Raw genomic sequence first — 20,975 nt, 5'->3', positions numbered from 1 at the left:
GGATGTTTAAGGGTATGTTCACACGGCCTATTTACGGACGTAATTCGGGCGTTTTTGCCCGAATTACGTCCGAAAATAGCGCCTCAATAGCGCTGACAAACATCTGCCCATTGAAAGCAATGGGCAGACGTTTGTCTGTTCACACGAGGCGTAATTTACGCGCCGCTGTCAAATGACGGCACGTAAATAGACGCCCGCGTCAAAGAAGTGACCTGTCACTTCTTTGGCCGTAATTGGAGCCGTTATTCATTGACTCCAATGAATAGCAGCGCCAATTACGTCCGTAATTGATGCGGCGTTCAAGCGCCTGCACATGCCGGTACGGCTGAAATTACGGGGATGTTTTCAGGCTGAAACATCCCCGTAATTTCAGCCGTTACGGACGCCCTCGTGTGAACATATCCTCAGCCTGAAAACATCCCCGTAATATCAGCCGTAACGGCATGTGCAGGCGCTTGAACGCCGCGTCAATTACGGGCGTAATTGGCGCTGCTATTCATTGGAGTCAATGAATAACGGCTCCAATTACGGCCAAAGAAGTGACAGGTCACTTCTTTGACGCGGGCGTCTATTTACGCGCCGTCTTTTGACAGCGGCACGTAAATTACGCCTCGTGTGAACAGACAAACGTCTGCCCATTGCTTTCAATGGGCAGATGTTTGTCAGCGCTATTGAGGCGCTATTTTCGGACGTAATTCGGGGCAAAAACGCCCGAATTACGTCCGTAAATAGGCCGTGTGAACATACCCTAAGATTTGTGACAAGCTAGAAAAATGTCCGCAGTAAATAAAATGCTGTAATATAATTATTTTTAATTAATATTAGATGTTAAAAGCAATTAATTAAAGCAATTAATAAAAATACAATTTAAATAAATTCCACCGAGTCCAGAGTTGTTTCTACTGCCTTTCAGCTTCTGGAATTCTCTTTTATTTGGAGCTTCTGTCTGTTTAAATCTTTCTGTGTTTTTTACCTCACCTATGCCTTGTTCTAGCAAACTCTCACTCAATAATCACGCTAGGGGGCTTAAGACATTGGACCATTGCAGGTTGCTGAGTTTTTGTAGTTTGTGCATCTCGTCGCTGCTATCTGACTCATAGTTGTATACCTGGATTGTAAACAGCGCTCCCTCTTTCTGCTATAGTCAGTCTCCAGGTGTGGCCTGCTAATACTTACCATGGTGCTAGATAGGCCCTTTGCATCCACTTCTAGAGATTCTGCTAAAGACTTCACTGATAGATCCTGGGCAGGATGATCAGATAAGTTAGAACAGCAATAATAGCAGCAAAACAATCTTAAAAATAAATAATATTTAAAAAACTGTGATAAAAAAATATTTTCTAAGTATTACACATATCCCTCCTATAACGCTTTCTACTGTGTAATAAACCAACCTGTTTCTGTTTGAGACTCCTGTGCAAGCATTATCTGTTGAGGATTCATAGCCCAGTGAAGTTGCCTGCAGAATTCTTGCCGATCATCCACATGGATGTAATCATAGACATTTTGATGCATGACGTCAGTCTGAAATACCAGAAAATACATAATGAATCAGATAAAGGAATTTTTTGATGAGCCAACTGATTAAAACCTATATAAATATTAATATATATATATATATATATATATATATATATATATATATATATATATATATATAAATTATTATTTTTTTAAATGTTATACAAATAACGAGACAATGGAACATTTATTTATAAAGGAAACATAACCATTAGCAAAAAAAAAAACAATGGACAATAATATTTATGTAATAAACTATGCTGCCACACTAGAAATGTCTTCATATTGACAACTTGCATCTGTCCTATAGTATGTGTCAGCAATTTCTACTTTTCATCAAGGACACACTGAGTGGCTCACATATTATAAAAAAAAATAAATTACATTTTCCCTGCATTATCGTTATTGGGTCGCTTTAGTTTTAAAAAAATTTAAACATGGCAGAAGTTGCGGTTGGTCGGGGTCTAGGCAGAATGAAAGAGCTGCGATGCTCTGCTGAGTGGCATGCCCTTCCGGTCTGCTTCTCTCCGATTCAGAGAGCTGAATACTGGCAGTATACTGTCTATTGCCCATACTTAACTCTCCAAGGAGATGAGGGTCAAAGGGGCACAATGCTCAACAGGACACAGTGCATATTATTCTAGTTCTTGGTGGAGCTGTGGAGGTATGGAGCTGAAGGGACCCAAAAGCACAAATTAGAAACCAGCAGGCCTCTAACCATCTGGGACAGGAGGAATTTGTGCTTATTTGCCCTCACATCTTCTTTCCATGATCTATAGGTTGATTCTCCTTGTTTGTCAATGTTGTAGGGCCTTCGGAGAGGGGAAACTTACAACAGTTCTCACCACTCATTATAATAACGGATGAAGCCAAGCAGGGATGAACTCCTACACTTCAGACGCTTCATAGCAGCCTGTTTAATACATATCACTTTGGACGGGGGTCTAAGTGCCTGGACCATTACTAGTCATAACGTCTTACATGTCTATATGGCATGTCAAAAGATTCTAGAAAGAACAGTGACCCCGAAGGGCAGAATTCACATGGAACAATATTAATGTATATTTTGTGCTATTTAGCCTATGAATTACTAATGTGTATATCAAACAATAATACATATGTACTTTATGTTGATTAGTTCACATGAATACGTTGGGAGAGACATTTCAAACAACGTCCTATCATAAAATCATTGATCACAAGTGGGACAGTATTCTTTTTGAAATGACTAAGGTTACTTGTAGATTATGTTAATTGCAGTATAACCTCATCATTCATTTTCGATGTAGCAGGAGTAATAAACGCTTCTGGCTTTTAGTAAGAAACATGTCCATCAAACAGAAGTCTTGTGCTGGTCTGTGTTGTGTTTTTCAATTACATAGCTGACCTCTGCAGGGACTAGGAAAGCGTTAAAAGGCGTAATAAAAATCCCACTGTAATAAATTAGTATATTTAGTTTGCAACTGGTAAGACAAACTGTCTTTATCCTGCAGCACATACCAAACCAACATAGTGATATATATATAAATTATCTCATTATTGGTACAATTCTAGGAGCAATAAAACACCAGGGAATACATGAGCTGGAATGCATATGAAATGATTTAATTATCGTTGCAATCATTATCAGGATAAAAGTCATGGGCCCTGGATGATGAAAGTGTTACTGACATGAGTTAGAACTTAGCTTGTGGATTCAACGTCTCTACAGCTTTAAGTTCCAAACATTTGGAAATCATTACTTAAAATCCAATTCCTACAAAACGGTTACACTATATCACTGAGGACTTATTGTTTATGGCATATTTCCACCGCCTGGTATCTGAAACACATCCCCTGCTTTGTACTGGAACATATGAATGCGGAAATTGAAATGCAGCTATCACCCTCTCTATATTATTGAGCTAACGTAACAGTATTAGGTGACAACTGAAAGTAGCAGAACCATCTATGCATAATGGAAAAGCATCTGTAAGTGATATAACACATTTATATGGTGATGGAAAAATATGCAGACAAAAAAACAAAACAATAAAGTCAAAACATACAGATAATGAAAACACTATTATTGTTATTATTATTATTATTATTATTATTATTATTATTACTATAAAGAATCTAACAATGAATAGATTCATCATATTTCCTCATTGAGAGCTACTTGTTATGATGTAATTTTTAATTAATAGAGACCTATGTGGATTCATTTTATTGCAATATATTGTGAATTATAGACTTTAGAGTCTGTATACTTTTTATCAGCTGTACATGGCACCTGTTTAGAATGCCTGCATAAATTATGACATTGAATTTGATGGCTAGTTATGGGCTTAAAAAGTATATGTGAACTATATATGAGTAAAAGTGAACTATATGTATAAGTTTTGCAGCATTTGGACTATAATATAAATAGAGCCATTCCTGAGCACTTGAGAAAGGCTCAGTTTAGAGCTAAATCATTTCAGTCTAAGTTATTCCCCTCGAGACAGCTTTAAATAAAATGTCATTTTCTAGTTCAGTAACTGCAGGACCTGTTGTAGTGTCAACTTGAAGCAGCAGGAGACCATTTGCTACCAGACCATGAATGCAAAAAGCCAATGGAAATGCGCATGAAGTAGGCTAGAAATATTTCTAGACAAAAAAAGAAATATGTGTGAATTGACAAATTGGAAGGTCTGTAGAAAATCTGCAAATAAAACTACTACTACGACGATGACTTCCACTGTATTGCAATATGGTCCTTCTATATGACTGAGATTATCACTTTCCGTAATCAGCATGTGACGACTGCTTGAGGCACAAATAGGAACAAAAGTTTTGTTTTAATACAGTTTTATGACAGTTTTTTTACATAGTCTTTAAAATAGATAAACTGTATTAAACTGATATATATTTTATTTGGAAATCTCGGTCCCAGAGTCTGGAGGAAGAGTGGAGAGGCATCAATCCAAGTTGCTTGCGGTCCAGTGTGAAGTTTCCACAGTCAGTGATGGTTTGGGGAGCCATGTCATCTGCTGGTGTTGGTCCACTGTGTTATATCAAGTCCAGAGTAAGCGCAGCCGTCTACCAGCAAATTTTAGAGGACTTCATGCTTCCCTCTGCTACCGAAATGTGTACACATGAAATCATGTTACAATCGTAGACAAGGTTCATTTTGTATCGCCGAGGCTGATTGCAATAATACGTCATTTAAAGTCACCTTGATGTGACATTCCCAAGCTCACACACACATGCACACACACATTTAGGATTTTACCCACGCGGTACATTTTGGGTAATGCTAACACCTGCGGTAGCCGATAATGAAGATGATAACTAACTTTAAAGTTAAATATATCAGCAGAAAAAAATCCTATCTCAAAATAGTTTGCAGCATTGTTTTTGTATTGAAAAGAGCTTTCAAATGAGATTCCACTCGACCCCCCGTGCCATTTAGGATTTTGCTGCCCCTGCCTACCCCGCAACGCCCAAGGGGGTGTGGGTGTTTTTTTTTTGCGTTAACTAGTAGATTTTATGACCCCCATTAAATCCCACCAAATTTCAAACCTCTACCTCAAGCCTCTCAAGCCTTTCAAAAGTTATGAGGGTGTTCCGGAACTTTTGGTGGGCACTGTAATATATATATATTGCTTGAGAAAGGCCCCATGGAGTAGGGCTGAAACGTTGCATGTGGTGAATAAATCCACTTTTTTCACTATCAAGGTGTGCTGTCTCGTATTTTGAAAGGATTTACTATATATACATATATATATATATATATATATATATATATATATTGTGAGGGTTTAGCATCAGGAGAGGTTGGTACAGCGGTTTCTTAGTAGCCAGAGACAGGGACACCGTGCATTAAAGTTCATAACAGGGCTTTTGCCTGTGTTTTATTCTTGTCAAAGAAACAGCCTCTTGTACAACAAGGCAAAATACAAAATAAATCCTGCTCGTCTGAGCACTAACTAAACAAGATATTATCTAACTATACCAAGTGCCTTCCTACCAGGCACTGGACACCAAGTAACACAGGTCTTTACTCACATAGAATACAGGCTACTCCAGACTTAGTAGTCTCCAGTCTGAGTCAGGGGTGAGACTGACACACACTGTGTCTGCACCTTTTTATAAACAGGCTGCAGGTGCAGCTAATTGAGCAGCAGCCTTGTCCTACAAACAGAGAGGGACTAGGGATTGGGGAACCCACCCTGCTCTTCCCCAATCCAACTCCAGGCCCTTTTTCCGGCTATTCCTTAAGCCGAGATTGGAAAGCTAGAGCTTTCTATTGCAAAAACTACTCATTCCCTGGAGCCTAGGATACATATGACAGGATTCTGGGGGAAATGTACCTTCCCTCAATGACTTTACCTGTCACTGTCTCACAATATATATATATATATATATATATACACACATACATATATATATATATGTATATATATATATATATATATATATATATATATATATATATATATATATATATATATATACTACCCCCCAGAGTAACAATTACCAGGGAATTCTCAGTATAGGCACTGAACCAGTGGATGTTGCTGAGATGAGATCATGAGCTTGTAGAATTCTGAATGTAGTTCTGAATTAGATTGGGTCTGTGAGTTACGATTAGTTAGATAGGAGATTACGAAGTTAGTCAACTTTTTATGTAGGTTTTATATATTAAACTGTAAAATGACGTTTTATAGCATTTTGAACACTGAATTATCTAGAATTCTAGCGATATAAGTCTTGGTGATGTGAATATATTTCTAAGACATGTCTAGAGAAGTCATTTCAGCCACACAAGTAACAGATAAATTAAGGAGCAGCCAGGATATTCCCAGGTCGCATTCAGACATGCGAAAAAATAAATAAATAAAAAGCAGAGGGACTCCTGCTCTCATAAAGTGTTACCACCTACTGGGTAATTTCCCACATTTTATAAACATGCCATCTGCAATATTGACAGATTCCACGTAAAAACAACTTTATTATTTATTAGACAAGAAACACTGAAACGTCTGAACGTTCGAAGAGTTCATGGTCAAAGTCACAATAAATGTTTCTTCTAAATGCACACGTTCAACAACAGGAATAAACAAATTTGTTTAGCCAAAATAAATCATATGCTTAATTGTTTAAAAAAAAAAAAGCTTCTAGAGCAACACAACTTTCACTATCCCTTACTAAAACTACACATAAAGACATTAGAGCCAGGACTTAAAGGCTATGTTCACCTTAAAATCATTGTTGTTGTTTTTTTTATTTATTTTTTCAATAAAAATGTGTGTTTGGTGCAACTGTCTAAATACTTTTTATTAAAAACTATTTTAACTTTTTGTGATACAGCTGCTTTGTATCTTGCGCTGAGACCTGAATCTGTCAGGTAAGCGGCACTGACGGGTTTTTAATAAAAAGTAATTGGAAAGTTGCACCAAACACACTGAGCCATTTTTATTAAAAAAAATAAAAATATTTCAAAGGTGTACATAGCCTTTAGGGAAATAACTGAAAACCCCCAAATCATGTGTAACCATAATTAAAAGGCAAACTGTGCATTAATTGTGATCATTATATTTTGGGTCCCTCGTGGCAATGTAGATGCATCATCAGTGCTGTGTTGTTATTGCTGTCAACTTTACCCCTCCACTAGGTGGCACTTGAGCAGTGGTGAAGTCGGCCACTGTCTGGAACTGTAAGGGAGTACATATGCAACGATATTCTACATTGGAGAAGAGGGCAGTTGGTCCAGCCACCGAAATCATTGTCTACATATTTCATCTTGTATTTATTGACTGTTTTTTTAAAGGGTAAGGCAAGGTCTTTTGCTTGTTCACATCTACGATTTAGGCACCGGAATGTACGGCTCAGACGCCATTTTATTGGCTGCATTTACCTTTCTGTACCAGAGTAATGGCAGACACATAATCTTGTGTCATTACGCTTGGAGGCGACGCTTAGAAAAAAAAGCAGGATTAAGCCCACCAAGTAGTGTTCAGTGCTGGGAGTAAGTTGAAATTGTAAAAGCTCCTGTGGAGTTGGGGAAGAAAGAAAGACCGACTGCTGTAGAGCTGGAACTGAGGAGCCTGAGTTGGACTGGAGAAGACCAACCTAGCTAGTATCCATCGTTGGGCCTGTGATAGTGACAGTTCCTGAAGAGTGAGCAGGGGTCGCGTGGGAGTCCCCACCGTATCGATTGCTGGGCGGTGAAGTGTACGTAGAAGAGACGTGACCCAAGACAGTCAGAGGATGGTGTACTGGTAGTGGTCAGCAGTATTGTAAGACTAAGGGGAGTGTCAGTCCATGGAGGCTTTTTAGGGCCTGTTTACAAAGCAACCAGCAGTCACCAGCTCAGGGGATACTAGGCTCAAAGTACGAAGTATCAGCCACCATCTTAAGGCCTACTGGGTCCAAGAAGATAGCCCTTTTATCAAGGGGGTGCCCTTGGTCCTGTCTGCCAGTCACCAGGAAAAGCTAGCCATCTTAGCAGCCTGAGCCGTAACAAAGTCTGTTCCTCACAGCAGTAAGAAGAATTATAAATACTATATCTAGGTTGTGTCTCCTAGAGTGGGAAGAACTGTAAATACTATGTATAACCATATGTACCATAAGCGGCTGGTAAAATTGTATATATTTGAAAGTTCAAGTAAAGTTTGCAAGTTCGGCACCCCTACTCCTGATTTGTTTAATCTTTCTTTGCGACATCCCTGCGGGGTATTTCCACCATCTTACCCAACCCCTCCACCACCACAATTATGATATATCCGAGGTTACTCCCTTACTGTTACCCATAGCATCTGTAAGGAGGGGTAGGGCATTAAAATGGCATCACTCCATGCAGTTGCTGAGGGCGTTATGCTCTATTGGATAGAAGAAATACCGGCACTCACAGAAATCTGATCAATCTTCTATGGATTTATTTTTCCAGAGGTATCAATCATAACATATGCTCTATTGGAAAAATGCGGGAACAAACTTTTGCCTGGAGTTTAGCTGGCAATATACATGAGATGGCTGCCTGCCAGGAGCTCAATCTTCCCTTATCTCACACGACTCCATTATAATGCACGCTCGGCACGGCAGAGAGGAATAAGCTGCTGCTAGACCCCTATGACAGGAAGAAAGAATTGGGCAAATACAACATGACAGATGATTCTATCCCCCAACATTGTCATGACAGGCAGTTGTGAGGCCCCCATTCACATTAGATTGTTGGGCAATCCTACCGATATTGGAGGGTTTGGACGCTAATGTGTATGACCAGTTTTACAGCTATAGTTAGACTTTGAATCCAAATTTAATAACCTGCTCTAAAAACTTGAACTTATATGCCAATGGTAAAAATAGAAATGTATTAATAAAGTGCATTAAATTAGTAATTGTGTGCCACATAGTGAATTTCTTTGATTGACTGAATTAAAGGCTATGTACACCTTTGAGGGCATTTTTTTAAATAAATAGATTAATCAGTGTGTTTAGTGTAATTTTGTAATTACCGTATTTTTCGGACCATTAGAGGCACGCATAAATGATAGCATAAAAGAGAAAAAAAGGTCTTGCCTTTAACTATACATTTCTTGGGTAATATTGAGACAATAGGGTAACACAGTGCCCCCAATACAATGCCAGCCACAGTGCCCCCAATACAATGCCAGCCACAATACCCCAATACAATGCCAGCCACAGTATCCAATACAATGCCAGCCACAGTGCCCAATAACAATGCCAGCCACTGTGCCCCAATGAATCTGCTTTTCTTGCGGCTCTGTACATAGGAGGGGGCGTGGCTAGAAGGTCCTTGTAGATCAGTACCTGTGCAGAATTACTGTGCTGTGTGTACTAATGTCTGTGATATTTGCTCACCGAACAATGAGATTTGACAGAATTCTGTGAGTAAGACGTGACTGTTCAGTGAGCAGATAGCGCAGAAATCTTTTACACACAGCACAGGACATGCTGCTTCCATTACACTGCACTGCAAGGACCTTTGAAGCTCAGAGCTCAGTCTCCTGCTCCTGGCATCTGTTTACCTTCAGGGTATAAGATGCAGCAGAAGATTAGAACACAGATTCTAAGATAAAAACTGCGTCTTATGGTCCGAAAAATACGGTAGTCTTTATTAAAAAAAATATATATTTTACAGCTGTTCAGTATTCTCTATACAGAACGTTGTATTGTTAGTTTAAGACTCAATCCGTCAGTCCCACGGACCTGACAGGTTCAGTGTCGGTGGGTCCTGCATGTCTGTGATCATAACTTAGATGTAATCAATTACAGGTGGATCCTGTGAGTCAGAGACATGCAGGACCCGCCGACATTGAACCTATCAGTGTAAAATGAGCGATACAGCTGTTCTGTATAGAGAATACAGAACAGATGTATCTCCAAACGTAAAAGATTTTTTTTAATAATGACGAATTACAAAGTTACAGTAAACACACGGATTAATCTATTTATTAAAGAAAAACAAATGCCCTCAAAGGTGTCCATAGCCTTTAAGAACAGGCAAGAGATACGAATAGGTGGTTTCCATCTTGTCGAAAAACACTTTGCTCTATAAGTATGTGGTTAAAAAAGACCCATCATTTTTGTAAATGTCAAAACGTGTCATAAACGTTGTCATTTTCATGGATAAAAAAAAAAATGCAAACTAGCCTTAGTACGTTGGTGAGGAAGAGGGAAGTGATTTTACACTTTCTATGCAAATGATCAGTCTCACCGAGAAGAGAGTGCTAAAAGACATGGCTGCTACAAAAGATTATCTGTCAATTCTTAAAGGCAAATTACAATCAAAGCACAGGGATTCAAAGGACACCAAAGATGCAAAGGCCTTTGTGATGCACTAACTCTTTAGACCCTACACTAGACATTACCCAGTGTTTTGCCCAGAGTGTTCTTTTAATGTAATCAGATTTTTTTAATGCACAAGCTTTCTTTTAGTACCCATATGTGGGTTAAGATATGGGCGGGGCCGGCATTAGGGGGGGGGGGGCAAACTGGGCAATGGCCCAGGGCCCCCATCCTCTTTGGGCCCCCTGCCCACTATAGCAGCAATAGCGGCTGCTATGGGGCCCAATGCATGAGGGGGCCCCCGCCGCCCGACACATAACATTTATGGGCCGTGCGACACGGGCCCCCTCAGAATCGGTGGCATGGCTAGCACCGTCGCTAGCACCAGTGCTAGCGACTGCCACATTCAATTGTATCGGCGTCCTCAGGTGAGTAGCACTATATGCAAGGGGGGCTGTGTGGCATTATATACAACGGAGAGGGCTGTGTGGCAGTTTATACAAGGAAAGGGGGAGCTGTGTGGCACTATATACAAGGGGAGGGGGAGCTGTGTGGCACTATATATGAGGGGAGGGGCTGTGTAGCTGCATATACAAGGGGAGGGGCTGTGAAGTGCTCGGTCTGCCACTGGAACAGGGCTAAGTAAGTACAATTTTTATTTTTCATTTTTGGGACTATATATTATTTATGGCACTATATACAAGTGGAGGGAGCTGTGTGGCACTATATACAAGGTTGGGGGGCTCTGTGGCACTATATAACTATATATCTGTGTGGCACTATTTACAAGGGAGGGGCGGTGTGGCACTATATACAAGGGGGGCTTTGTGACACTATGTACAAGGGGAGGGGGGATGTCATGTCCGTGTCTGCGGGCCGTCAGGTTCACTCTCCCCCTGACGGCCGCAGGCATGGGTCGGCGAGCGCTGGCCCCAGTCTCCTCCTCAGGAGATGCCAGCGCTCACTTCCACTCACCTTGGCCGGATCCCATCGGACTTTGATGAACTATTAGCCTATGAGTGCCCTGGACTATAAGAGAGGTTCAGCCCCTTGCTTTTATGTTTTAGCGTTGTTGTCGTACCCTAAGTTTGTCTACGCGATGGTCTCCTAGTGTGTTCCTGTTGCTGTTCCTGTTACCTGTATCCGTGCTATCCTGGTCGTGTGCCGTGCTGAGCCAGAGTTGTGCTGTGCTGTATACCACGCCTATCCTGCTTCACCACGCCTGATGTCTGCCTGCTGCCTAGTCCCTATATCAATATTGTAAGGATGCACTCCTAGTTTTTCGTGCTGCTCAGGTTCGGGTTGGAGTACCCACACTATATATATATATATATGTAAACCTGAATCAAAAGCACTTCAGGAACACTTGAATTTTTTATTTTCAAGAAAATATTTTTTATTTCAAAATTAGTGACATAGAGTGAAATTTTTTTAAGCAAGCAATATACAATTTTTCAACGTTTCGGCCCAACCAAGGCCTTTCTCACAATCGCTGCATATAATGTGGACGAGCGTAATGCTAGCGTCTTCCAGATGCTCCTGGTGAGTAGTCCCAGCCGAGCCTGCCTTGCTACTGTCCGAGCTGCCATAGGTACCCTAATCGAACTATAGACTTTAACCTGCACCCTGTTCGCCAGCTGCCATACCGCCAAGGCGGTACGGCCCAGTGGGTCCGCGAACCCTACTTGACAGGGGAGCTGTGTGGCACTATATACAAGAGGGGCTGCGTAGCAGCATCTACAAGTTGGAGTGTGTGGCACTATATACAAGGGAGGGGGGCTCTGTGGCACTATATACAAGAGGGGCTGTGTGGCACTATATACAAGGGGGGCTGTGTGGCACTATCTACTAAGGGGGGGGCTGTGTGGCACTATTTACTAGCGGGGCTGTATGGCACTATATGCAAGGGGGAGGGCTGTGTTGCACTATCTACAGGGGCTGTGTGTGGCGCTATCTACAGGGGCTGTGTGTGGTGCTAACTACAGAGGGCTGTGTGTGGTGCTATCTACAGTGGTCTGTGTGTGGCACCATCTAACAGGGGGCACAAAGTGGGTTATAAAACTGTTGGGGCACGGATACTGATGAGGCACTTTTATTGTGTCGAACACTGAGGGATCATTATTACCATCTGGGGCACTATGGATTACGAGTTTGTTTAGAGGATGGGGTATAGGTGTGGAGGATACTGGAAAAGCAAGAAACCAACATGTCTGTGTGTCAAATTCTGAAGAGACAAGTCGTGCCTGGAATAAGTCATCACAGTGGTCTGGGCCAAAAGAAGAAAAAAAGGGAAAGTGAACGACTCTTATCAGAGAAAACATCACCTGTAAGTCACTGGATATAAATGTTCTGTAATCACTTATATCGTCTGCAGAGCTCCTGTGTATAACTGGTGTCTACCACTATATGCTCACTTCATGGTGGTAATATTGATCTTTGTATAGTGGTTTTTATTCAGTCACTGTATGCGGGTATTATTTAGTCACTATGTGGTTATGGTGTGGTGGTATTATTCAGTAACAGTATGGGGTATTATTCAGTCACTATGTGGTTATGGTGTGGTGGTATTATTCAGTAACAGTATGGGGGTATTATTCAGTCATTATTTGGTTATCATGTGGAGGTATTATTCAGTAACAGTATGAGGGTATTATTCAGTCACTATGTGGTTATGGTGTGGGGGTATTATTCAGTAACAGTATGGGGGTATTATTGAGTCACTATGTGGTTATGGTGTGGCGGTATTATTCAGTCACTGTATGGGGTATTATTCAGTCACTATGTGGTTATGGTGTGGTGGTATTATTCAGTAACAGTATGGGGGTATTATTCAGTAACAGTATGTGGTTATGGTGTAACTGTATATGTATATAGATAATTTTTTTTTGTGAGAGGGGGGACATTTTCTATGGGGCTTGCAACACTCCTGGACGAGCTAGAAATTACTGCATTATTTATACAGTAATCATTTAGGGCCACACTTTTAACTTTGCCCAGGGCCATACTTTGTCTAAAACCGGCCCTAGATATGGGTAATTGGCATTGGAGGCCTCTATGCTGAAATATAAATTTCAAGACTTCATTTTTAATTAAAATGCTGCCCTAGTCATATAGATGTGTTAGACGGTAGAATTGAGCTAGTACCCCCACTGATTCTAAAAAAAAGAAGGGCCCTATGTCTGCGGCTTTGAGTTTAAACATTTTAGGAGCATATATACTCCATCAACATGAAATTCAATGGAACTGTGATACATACTTACTGTATGTATTCATTCAACTTATGTCGATGTCTATTCACAATCCCGACACTTCGGTAATGTTTGTTTGTGTGGTACTTACAGCACAGCACATTGAGATCACACTGTGCTGTCATTTACAGCATGATCTCGCGAGATCACGCTTGCTGTCATTAAGTCTGACACAAACGTTACCGAAGTGTCGGGATTGTGAATAGACATCGCGTCCTGGCTGGAAACGATGTCTATTCACTCTCAAGACACTTCAGTAACGTTAATGTGTGAGTAAGTGAAAGCTCATCATGATCTCTCAAGATCACGATGTCTGAGTACATGAATGGAGAGAAGTGTATGACGCTGATTGGTCAGCGTCATACACTTCTCTTTACAACGCCTACCTGGTCAAAAAGTTAAAACACGCCCAGTTGTCTATTAAGAAAGTCATTAGCATAAATCGAAAATAGGTCATAACTCCGTCAAAATTAATAGTTTTTCTAAATAAAAACCACTGCTGTGATCTACATTACAGCGCCGATCACATTATGTAGGAGATAGGGCACTAAAAATGTGGTGACAGAGCCTCTTTAAGGGGTTAAAGTTATATATGTAACTTGTTAGTGATGATCAGTAGCACTTTTTGTCTTCAAATTTCTTTACCTGTACTAAATATTATACGGTGGCGTTCTGCATACCCTCCGGTTTGGAAGCAGCTTCAAAGTGATATACCGTATTTTTCAGACTATAAGATGCAGTTTTTAGCAAGAACAAATCTTGCTAAAAAGTCCCTGCATCTTATAGTCGGCAGTCAAGGGACACAGCAGCGCCAGGCCCCGTGACCGCTCCTTACTTAACCCCTTCCCGACCTGTCATGTGCCGGCATCATGGAGCGGGGAGGGGATGATGTATGGAGCGGGCTCACGCGCTGAGCCTGCTCCATACACTGCAGATGTCAGCTGTGTTTTACAGCTGACACGCTGCACTAACGGCCAAGAACAGCGATGGCGCTGTTCCTGGCCGTTTAACTTGTTAAATACCGCGGTCAATATCTATTTAGGCATTTATAGTGCTTTTCCCATGAAGGACATTTATGACATATCCACAGGATATGTCATAAATGTCAGATAGATGCGGGTTCCACCTCTACCACCGCGGGTCCTATCTCTAGAACGGGGCCCCCTAAACCCCGTTCTATCTTACCCGGCTCTGCTGTCTTCCGGCCACTTCCTGGTTACATGTTCGAGTTACGAAAACAGCGTAACACAGCGTAAAACACGGTTTCCGTAACTCCCATAGAACTGAATAGTAGTTACGGAAACAGCATAGCATGCTACGCTGTTTCTGTAGCTGCCATTCACTACTATGGGAGTTACGGAAACAGCGTAGCTCAGCGAGCTACACTGTTTCCGTAACTCATCCATGTATTGCAGTGTATTATACCAGTGATCTAATGATCGCTGGTTCAAGTCCCCTAGGGGAATTAATAAAATGTGTAAAAAAAAAAAAGTTAGATACATTTTCAGGACTGTATTTTTTTTTTAAAAGTTAAAAAAAAAACAACACATTTTTCCCCAAGCACATTGTAAAACTAAAAAAATAATAAAAAAATTGATATCGCTGCGTCCATAAAAGTCCGAAACTATTACAATATAGCATTATTTGACTCACACAGTGAAAGGAATAAAAAAATAATTTTAAAACCCCAGAATCGTTGTCTTTTGGTCACCATAGCACTAAAAATAATGAAATAGAAAGTGATAAAAAAATTGTATGTACCAGAAAATGGTGCTAATAAAAATTACAGCTCCTCCCGCAAAAAATAAGCACTCACACCACTCAAACGATGGAAATATATATGATATGGCTCTCAGAATGTGGTGAAACTGAACAAATAATTTTTTTGAACCAATAGTTTTTTCTTTGTAAGAGAAGTACAATATGAAATGTTTTCCTATTTTCTATTGTCTAAAACCTGGGTGCGTCTTATAGTCAGGTGCGTCTTATACTCTGAAAAATACGGTACATAACTTGTGTGCCTGCAAACAGTTTTGTGCATGTGTTTAGCGCAACCTATACAGGGGAGCATATTACCTACTTTCTCCTACTAATTCACTACTGTTGAAGGGATTTCTATGAGGCGCTGTGTTCTCTTTTTTTCTTCTAGTTAAAAAGTACCCGTTAACTCGGGCTACTATTACTAAACAATGGCCCAAAATGTTTTAGTCCACTGCTTAGCAAACAGCGGCAGTTCAATGGTTCATTATGACTACAATGAGAAACTTGTTTTTCGTTGTTGGAGTGTCCCTTATAGACTATGTATATATATGGCGGAGGTAGGGTGGGGGTGTAGGGAGCGGGCTCACAGGCTGCACCCACTCCATAGGATGAGTTTGTCAGCCCCTTAGATGCCGCTGACAATAGCCACCGCGGCATCTAACTAGTTAGAAACAGGGGGTTTGGCCCCCTCTGTTGTTCCATCAGTCCCCCGCAATGCGATTATGCGTTGATAATGGTCTTCCTGGGCAGCCTGGGGACTGCCAGGTCTGCTATCTTAGTACTGACAGACTTGTAAAGATCATTTCCATCCATAGGTCACCTATTTTTGCTGTACTCTTTATTCGTAAAGAATTTAAAAAAAAAGTCAGGAAAAGCAGTCTCCAGGGTTTTGATAGGGGCATCCCATGGGTTTAGAATTATAATAACTATATGGATAAAGGATGATCCGAATAGTAAGGCTACTACACAGGACGGTAATGTTGCAGATTTTCTGCAGTCTGTCAGAGTCGCGATGTAGTGCAACACATTAATATTGCAGTATATCGTGCAAGAGATCCATCGATCGCTGGTTTACGTCTCCTAGGGCGAATAATAAAAAAGTTAAATACAGTTAAATAAAGTTTTTTTTAATATATGAATAAAAAATAAATAAATCAAAAGTAAAAAAAAAACCTTTCCCCATTTCCCCCCAAAAACAATGTAAAAAAAATTAACATAACCGGTATTGCCGTAAAAGTCCAAAAACGAAACCCCCAAAAAATGGAGAAATCACAGTTTTTTTCAATTCCACTACACAATATTTTTTTTTACAGTTTCCCAGTACATTAGATGTTAGAATAAATGATGTTGTGAAAAACTATTACTTGTCCCGCAAAAAACAAGTTCTCATATGGCTATATCGGTGGAAAAAAATAAATAAAAGAATTGCTTTCGGAAGGTGGGGAAGAAAAAAAAAAAATGAAAATAAAAAAAATGGCTGTGAAGGGAAGGGTTTAAATCTGTAGGACTTCAGGGACCGCGCCCACTCACAATTGACTGGGAAGTTCTCACAACTTTCCAGGGCACCAAAAGACTTAAACATGACAAAGATAATACTTTACATGGAATAAGTACCATTATTTTAATTAAAGGGGTTTTACCATGAGGGACATTTATGACATATCCACATCAGATAGATGCTGGTCCCACTTCTGGGACCCGCACCTATCTCCAGAACGAGGCCTCCTAAACCTCCTAAACCTCGTTCTAGCTTTTGTGCTCACGCTGCCTCATGGCCACTTCCTGATTACATGGTTGGGAATTACGGAAACAGCGTAACTTGCTGAGCTACAATGTGTCTGTAACTCCCGTAGAACTGAATAGTAGTTACGTAAACTATGGGAGTTATGGAAACAGCAAAGCGCAGCGAGTTACATTGTTTCCGTAACTCCCGACCATGTCTCGACCATTCATTCAGAAACTGGCCAGGCGGCAGCGTGAGCATAAAAAGCTAGAATGAGGTTTTGGTGGACCCGTTTTAGAGATAGGTGAGGGTCCCAGATGTGGGCCCTACATCTATCTGACATTTATGACATATCCTGTAGATATGTCATAAATGTCCCTCTTCGGAAAACCCCTTTAAGGATTGGCTTTTCTACAATCATTACAGCTCATAGTTTACATAATAAATGAGCATTTAACAGACCATGTAGAATTTACAAGTAATTCTTGAGTTCTCTTTTAGTTGTTTGGGTAGTTATGGGAACAAGGCATTTTTCCATTCATGTATACTAACAGAAAACAATACAATGTTTGTTGCGTGCAAGAAATAAAAAGTATTTCTGGTTCAAATCTAAATACAAAATCCGCAATCTAGACCTCACATTTTTCCAGTCCTGGTCTGTGCTTTTTGTGCTGAATGACAGATGCCTTTTTAAACATTTAACCTTCCCATATTTTCCAGATCTTAGGCACGCAAAGGGCCTGAACACATGCCCTTGTAAAACAAACTCAGGGACAAAACACATAGCACAGACGGTACCACTTCAAAACTCGTTTTTCATCATCTGTTGTATCAGGTGACACTTGAACGTCATTAGTCTGTTTTTATTTTCTCATTTACATCAATTTGATGACAATTTTTTAAAAAAATTTTATCCTTTTTTTTTTATAGGTCACTCTTTTAGGATCAGTATGTCATTTAGTGTGGTTTCTTTTATATCTACTTAATATGATCAGAGTAAAAGCATGTATATTATACAGAGATGCCCCAAAGCTAATCCTTACACGAGAGAAACTTGAAACAAGTAAATGCAGCTATTAAGACATGCTAAATCGGCTACTTTTTAGTCCTTCCTTATTTAAAGTGCAGCGCCACATTGCACCATCAGAAACTGAGCAGCATGATTTTTTTTTTTATCTCTGAGCTCGGCATTTCAAAAATCCTTCAAGTGGCAATCTCCTGATGATTATAGACTTCTTTTACATCTGCATTTACACCACTGTGTCTGTTAGGGTATGTGCCCACGATAACGTCAATTACGGCTGAAATTATGGAGCTGAAATCAGGAGAAAACAGCCCCTGCATTTCAGACGTAATTGCTCGTACTTGCGTTTTGCGGGGCGTCTTTTACGGACGTAATTTGGAGCTGTTCTTCATTGGATTCAATGAAAAACGGCTCCAATTAGGTCCCAAGAAGTGTCCTGCACTTCTTTGACGAGGCTGTTATTTTACGCGTCGTCTTTTGACAGCGACGCGTAAAATTACAGGTCGTCGGCACAGTACATCGGCAAACCCATTGAAATGAATGGGCAGATGTTTGCCGACGTATTGGAGCCGTCTTTTCAGGCGTAATTCGAGGCATAAAACGTCTCCATTACGCCTGAAAATAGGTCGTGTGAACCCAGCCTTATTGTTAGTGGGTTAGCACTGCTGTTTTTTTAATATAATTCTTTAGCAAATCTAACTAGAATCCGCAGGAAATCTGCAGCGACTAATCTGCAACAAGTCGTACAGCTTTTTGCTTGCGGATTTCCATTTGTGGAAAATAAAAAAGCATACTTCGTTTAGGCCCCCTTCACATTGCATTATTGGCCTACAATTTATTGTGTATGTCGGGAAAGCTCACGATATACACGATAAACAAGAGAATTCTTTTGATCTGTGTCGGACTGGTATATATATATATATATATATATTTTTTTAAGGATGGAATAATGTAGTAGAGTACGCTATTTCATCCTGAGGGATCCCACGAAAAAAATGGATACCGCACGGTATACATATTTCAACATGGGAGCCTATGGGTAACTGATGCTACTGTATGACATCTATCACAGCTATACGTTAAATGTATATCTCGATAAACTCCTGACATCACTATCCATATATGGACAGTGACGTCAGGAGATTCTCCAGAGCCAGAATCCCCGGCCTGAGCTTTTCCGGCACTCAGACAGGGGACTCCAACTTTTCAAACCTTCTGAAGTCGACAGTGAGGTCAGGAGCTTTCAGAGCGCCAGAGTCCGTGGGCCGAGTACAAGTAGATGCTCTGCCCCGGGACTCCGGCCATGGGAAAGCCAGTGACATCACTGTCAATATATGCTTAGTGACTTCAGGAGTTTTCCCAGGGCCAGTCCCCAGAAGAGCTTTGGGCTATTGTTGGAGGTGTACGTCGGGAATCTTCCCGATGTACACCTCCGAAGAAAGGCCGAAACGTGATCTGTATGGGGCCTTGCCAATCCCCTGGTACACCCAATGTGACACTTCTCTGGTCCTTCACCGGTCTCTGTTCACCTGGCTCCAGCGATGATGTGTCAACATATGTGACCGCTGCAACCTATGATTGGCTTTAGTGTTCACGTGTTAAGACGACAAGAGACCAGCGGGATTTCCTGAGAGTGGCAGGGAATTCGTAAAGTGAGTATACTGCTTTTTATAATTTTAAACTAAATCCATACCTGTGGATCTTACTTTGGATCCGCAGATAATTCGCAGCAAAATCCGCAACAATGTGATTTAATTGGCTATTTTAATTTTTACTTTTCTATTGAAGTCAATAGGGAAAATTGACAACAAATCCGTACTCATACTACAACAGGAATGTGTAGTGTTACACAGAGGGACAGAAACTTATTAAGGTTTGTGACCCCATGCCATCTACAACTGTACAAATTTGTCAGTGGAGTCTCATGGGATTGTATCTCATGACAATTCATAACTAAATGACTGTAGCTAGTGTGTTACCATGTACAAGGTGTTCTTTTCATCAATGGTATGTTTCCATATATATGGCTTACTTTGACAAGATAGAAATCTGGGTGGTGGCCGATCTATGACAACTACCACAAATTTTTTTTTAATATGTTAAAGATGTTAGTGTTTTATTAAAAACGTTTGGATTAATTTGTGTGTTTGTGTGTTACTTTTTCTTATTTTTACACTTTTTCTTCCCTATGGGGGCTGCCATTTTTTTTTCCATTTCTGTATGTGTCGATTAACGACACATACAGACATGGAATACGGCAGCTCCAGTCCCATAGGGACTGCGAACGGGGCCCGTTCCATCCACTTCAATGTACGCCGTCTGTGTGGGAACGGCGCATGCGCCGCTCCCACACAGTCCAATTTGAAATGCGCGCCGTCCGGCGCCATTTTCCTGTGGACCGGAAGTCGCGGCCGGACAGTAAGATTACTACTTCCGGTCGCGGCTTCCGGACTTGTGCACTTGGACCAGCGGCAGCAGACGGAGCGGACGGGCCGGAGGGAGCCGCGGCGGCAGGAGCAGGTAAGAGATTTCTATGTATGTTCGTGTTTGTGTGTGTTTACTACTGTATGTAAACCTACTACACTGAGTGTTAGCTCAAAAAATGGCGACACACAGTGTAGGAGGTTAGACCGTTCAATCCCCTCGTTTATCCCGGCACTAGCCAGGATAAAGGAGGGGGGGATGCTGAGAGCTCACTAGAGCGAGGGCTTTTTACCCAATTTTGCAGCATAAAGCAATGTGGTTGCTTTACCACATGCAATGCTGCAATTTTGGGAATGGCTCCACCTAGTGACCAGCAATGGGAAATATTATAAATTAGAATCCAATTGAATCCAATTTATAATATTTCCTGACTCGTGAAAAAAATAAAATAAATTAGAACAATGTTTAATCACCTATATTTAAGTTCTTATAGCAA

The 20,975-nt window shown here is 40.8% G+C and overlaps 1 protein-coding gene across 1 annotated transcript in view; it reads right to left on the bottom strand.

Annotated features, from left to right (window-relative positions):
* AHRR (aryl hydrocarbon receptor repressor) overlaps positions 1–20,975 on the bottom strand; it is a 279,804-nt gene that overhangs the window by 48,809 nt on the left and 210,020 nt on the right. Inside the window, exon 7 of the mRNA XM_075828497.1 lies at positions 1,395–1,524. Within this exon, the coding sequence (XP_075684612.1) occupies positions 1,395–1,524 (130 nt within the window). The remainder of the gene's footprint in view (positions 1–1,394; positions 1,525–20,975) is intronic.

This window comes from Rhinoderma darwinii, chromosome 5 (genome assembly GCF_050947455.1).
Source record: "Rhinoderma darwinii isolate aRhiDar2 chromosome 5, aRhiDar2.hap1, whole genome shotgun sequence".
Taxonomy (NCBI): domain Eukaryota; kingdom Metazoa; phylum Chordata; class Amphibia; order Anura; family Rhinodermatidae; genus Rhinoderma; species Rhinoderma darwinii.
This window is presented reverse-complemented; position numbering and strand designations above follow the sequence as displayed.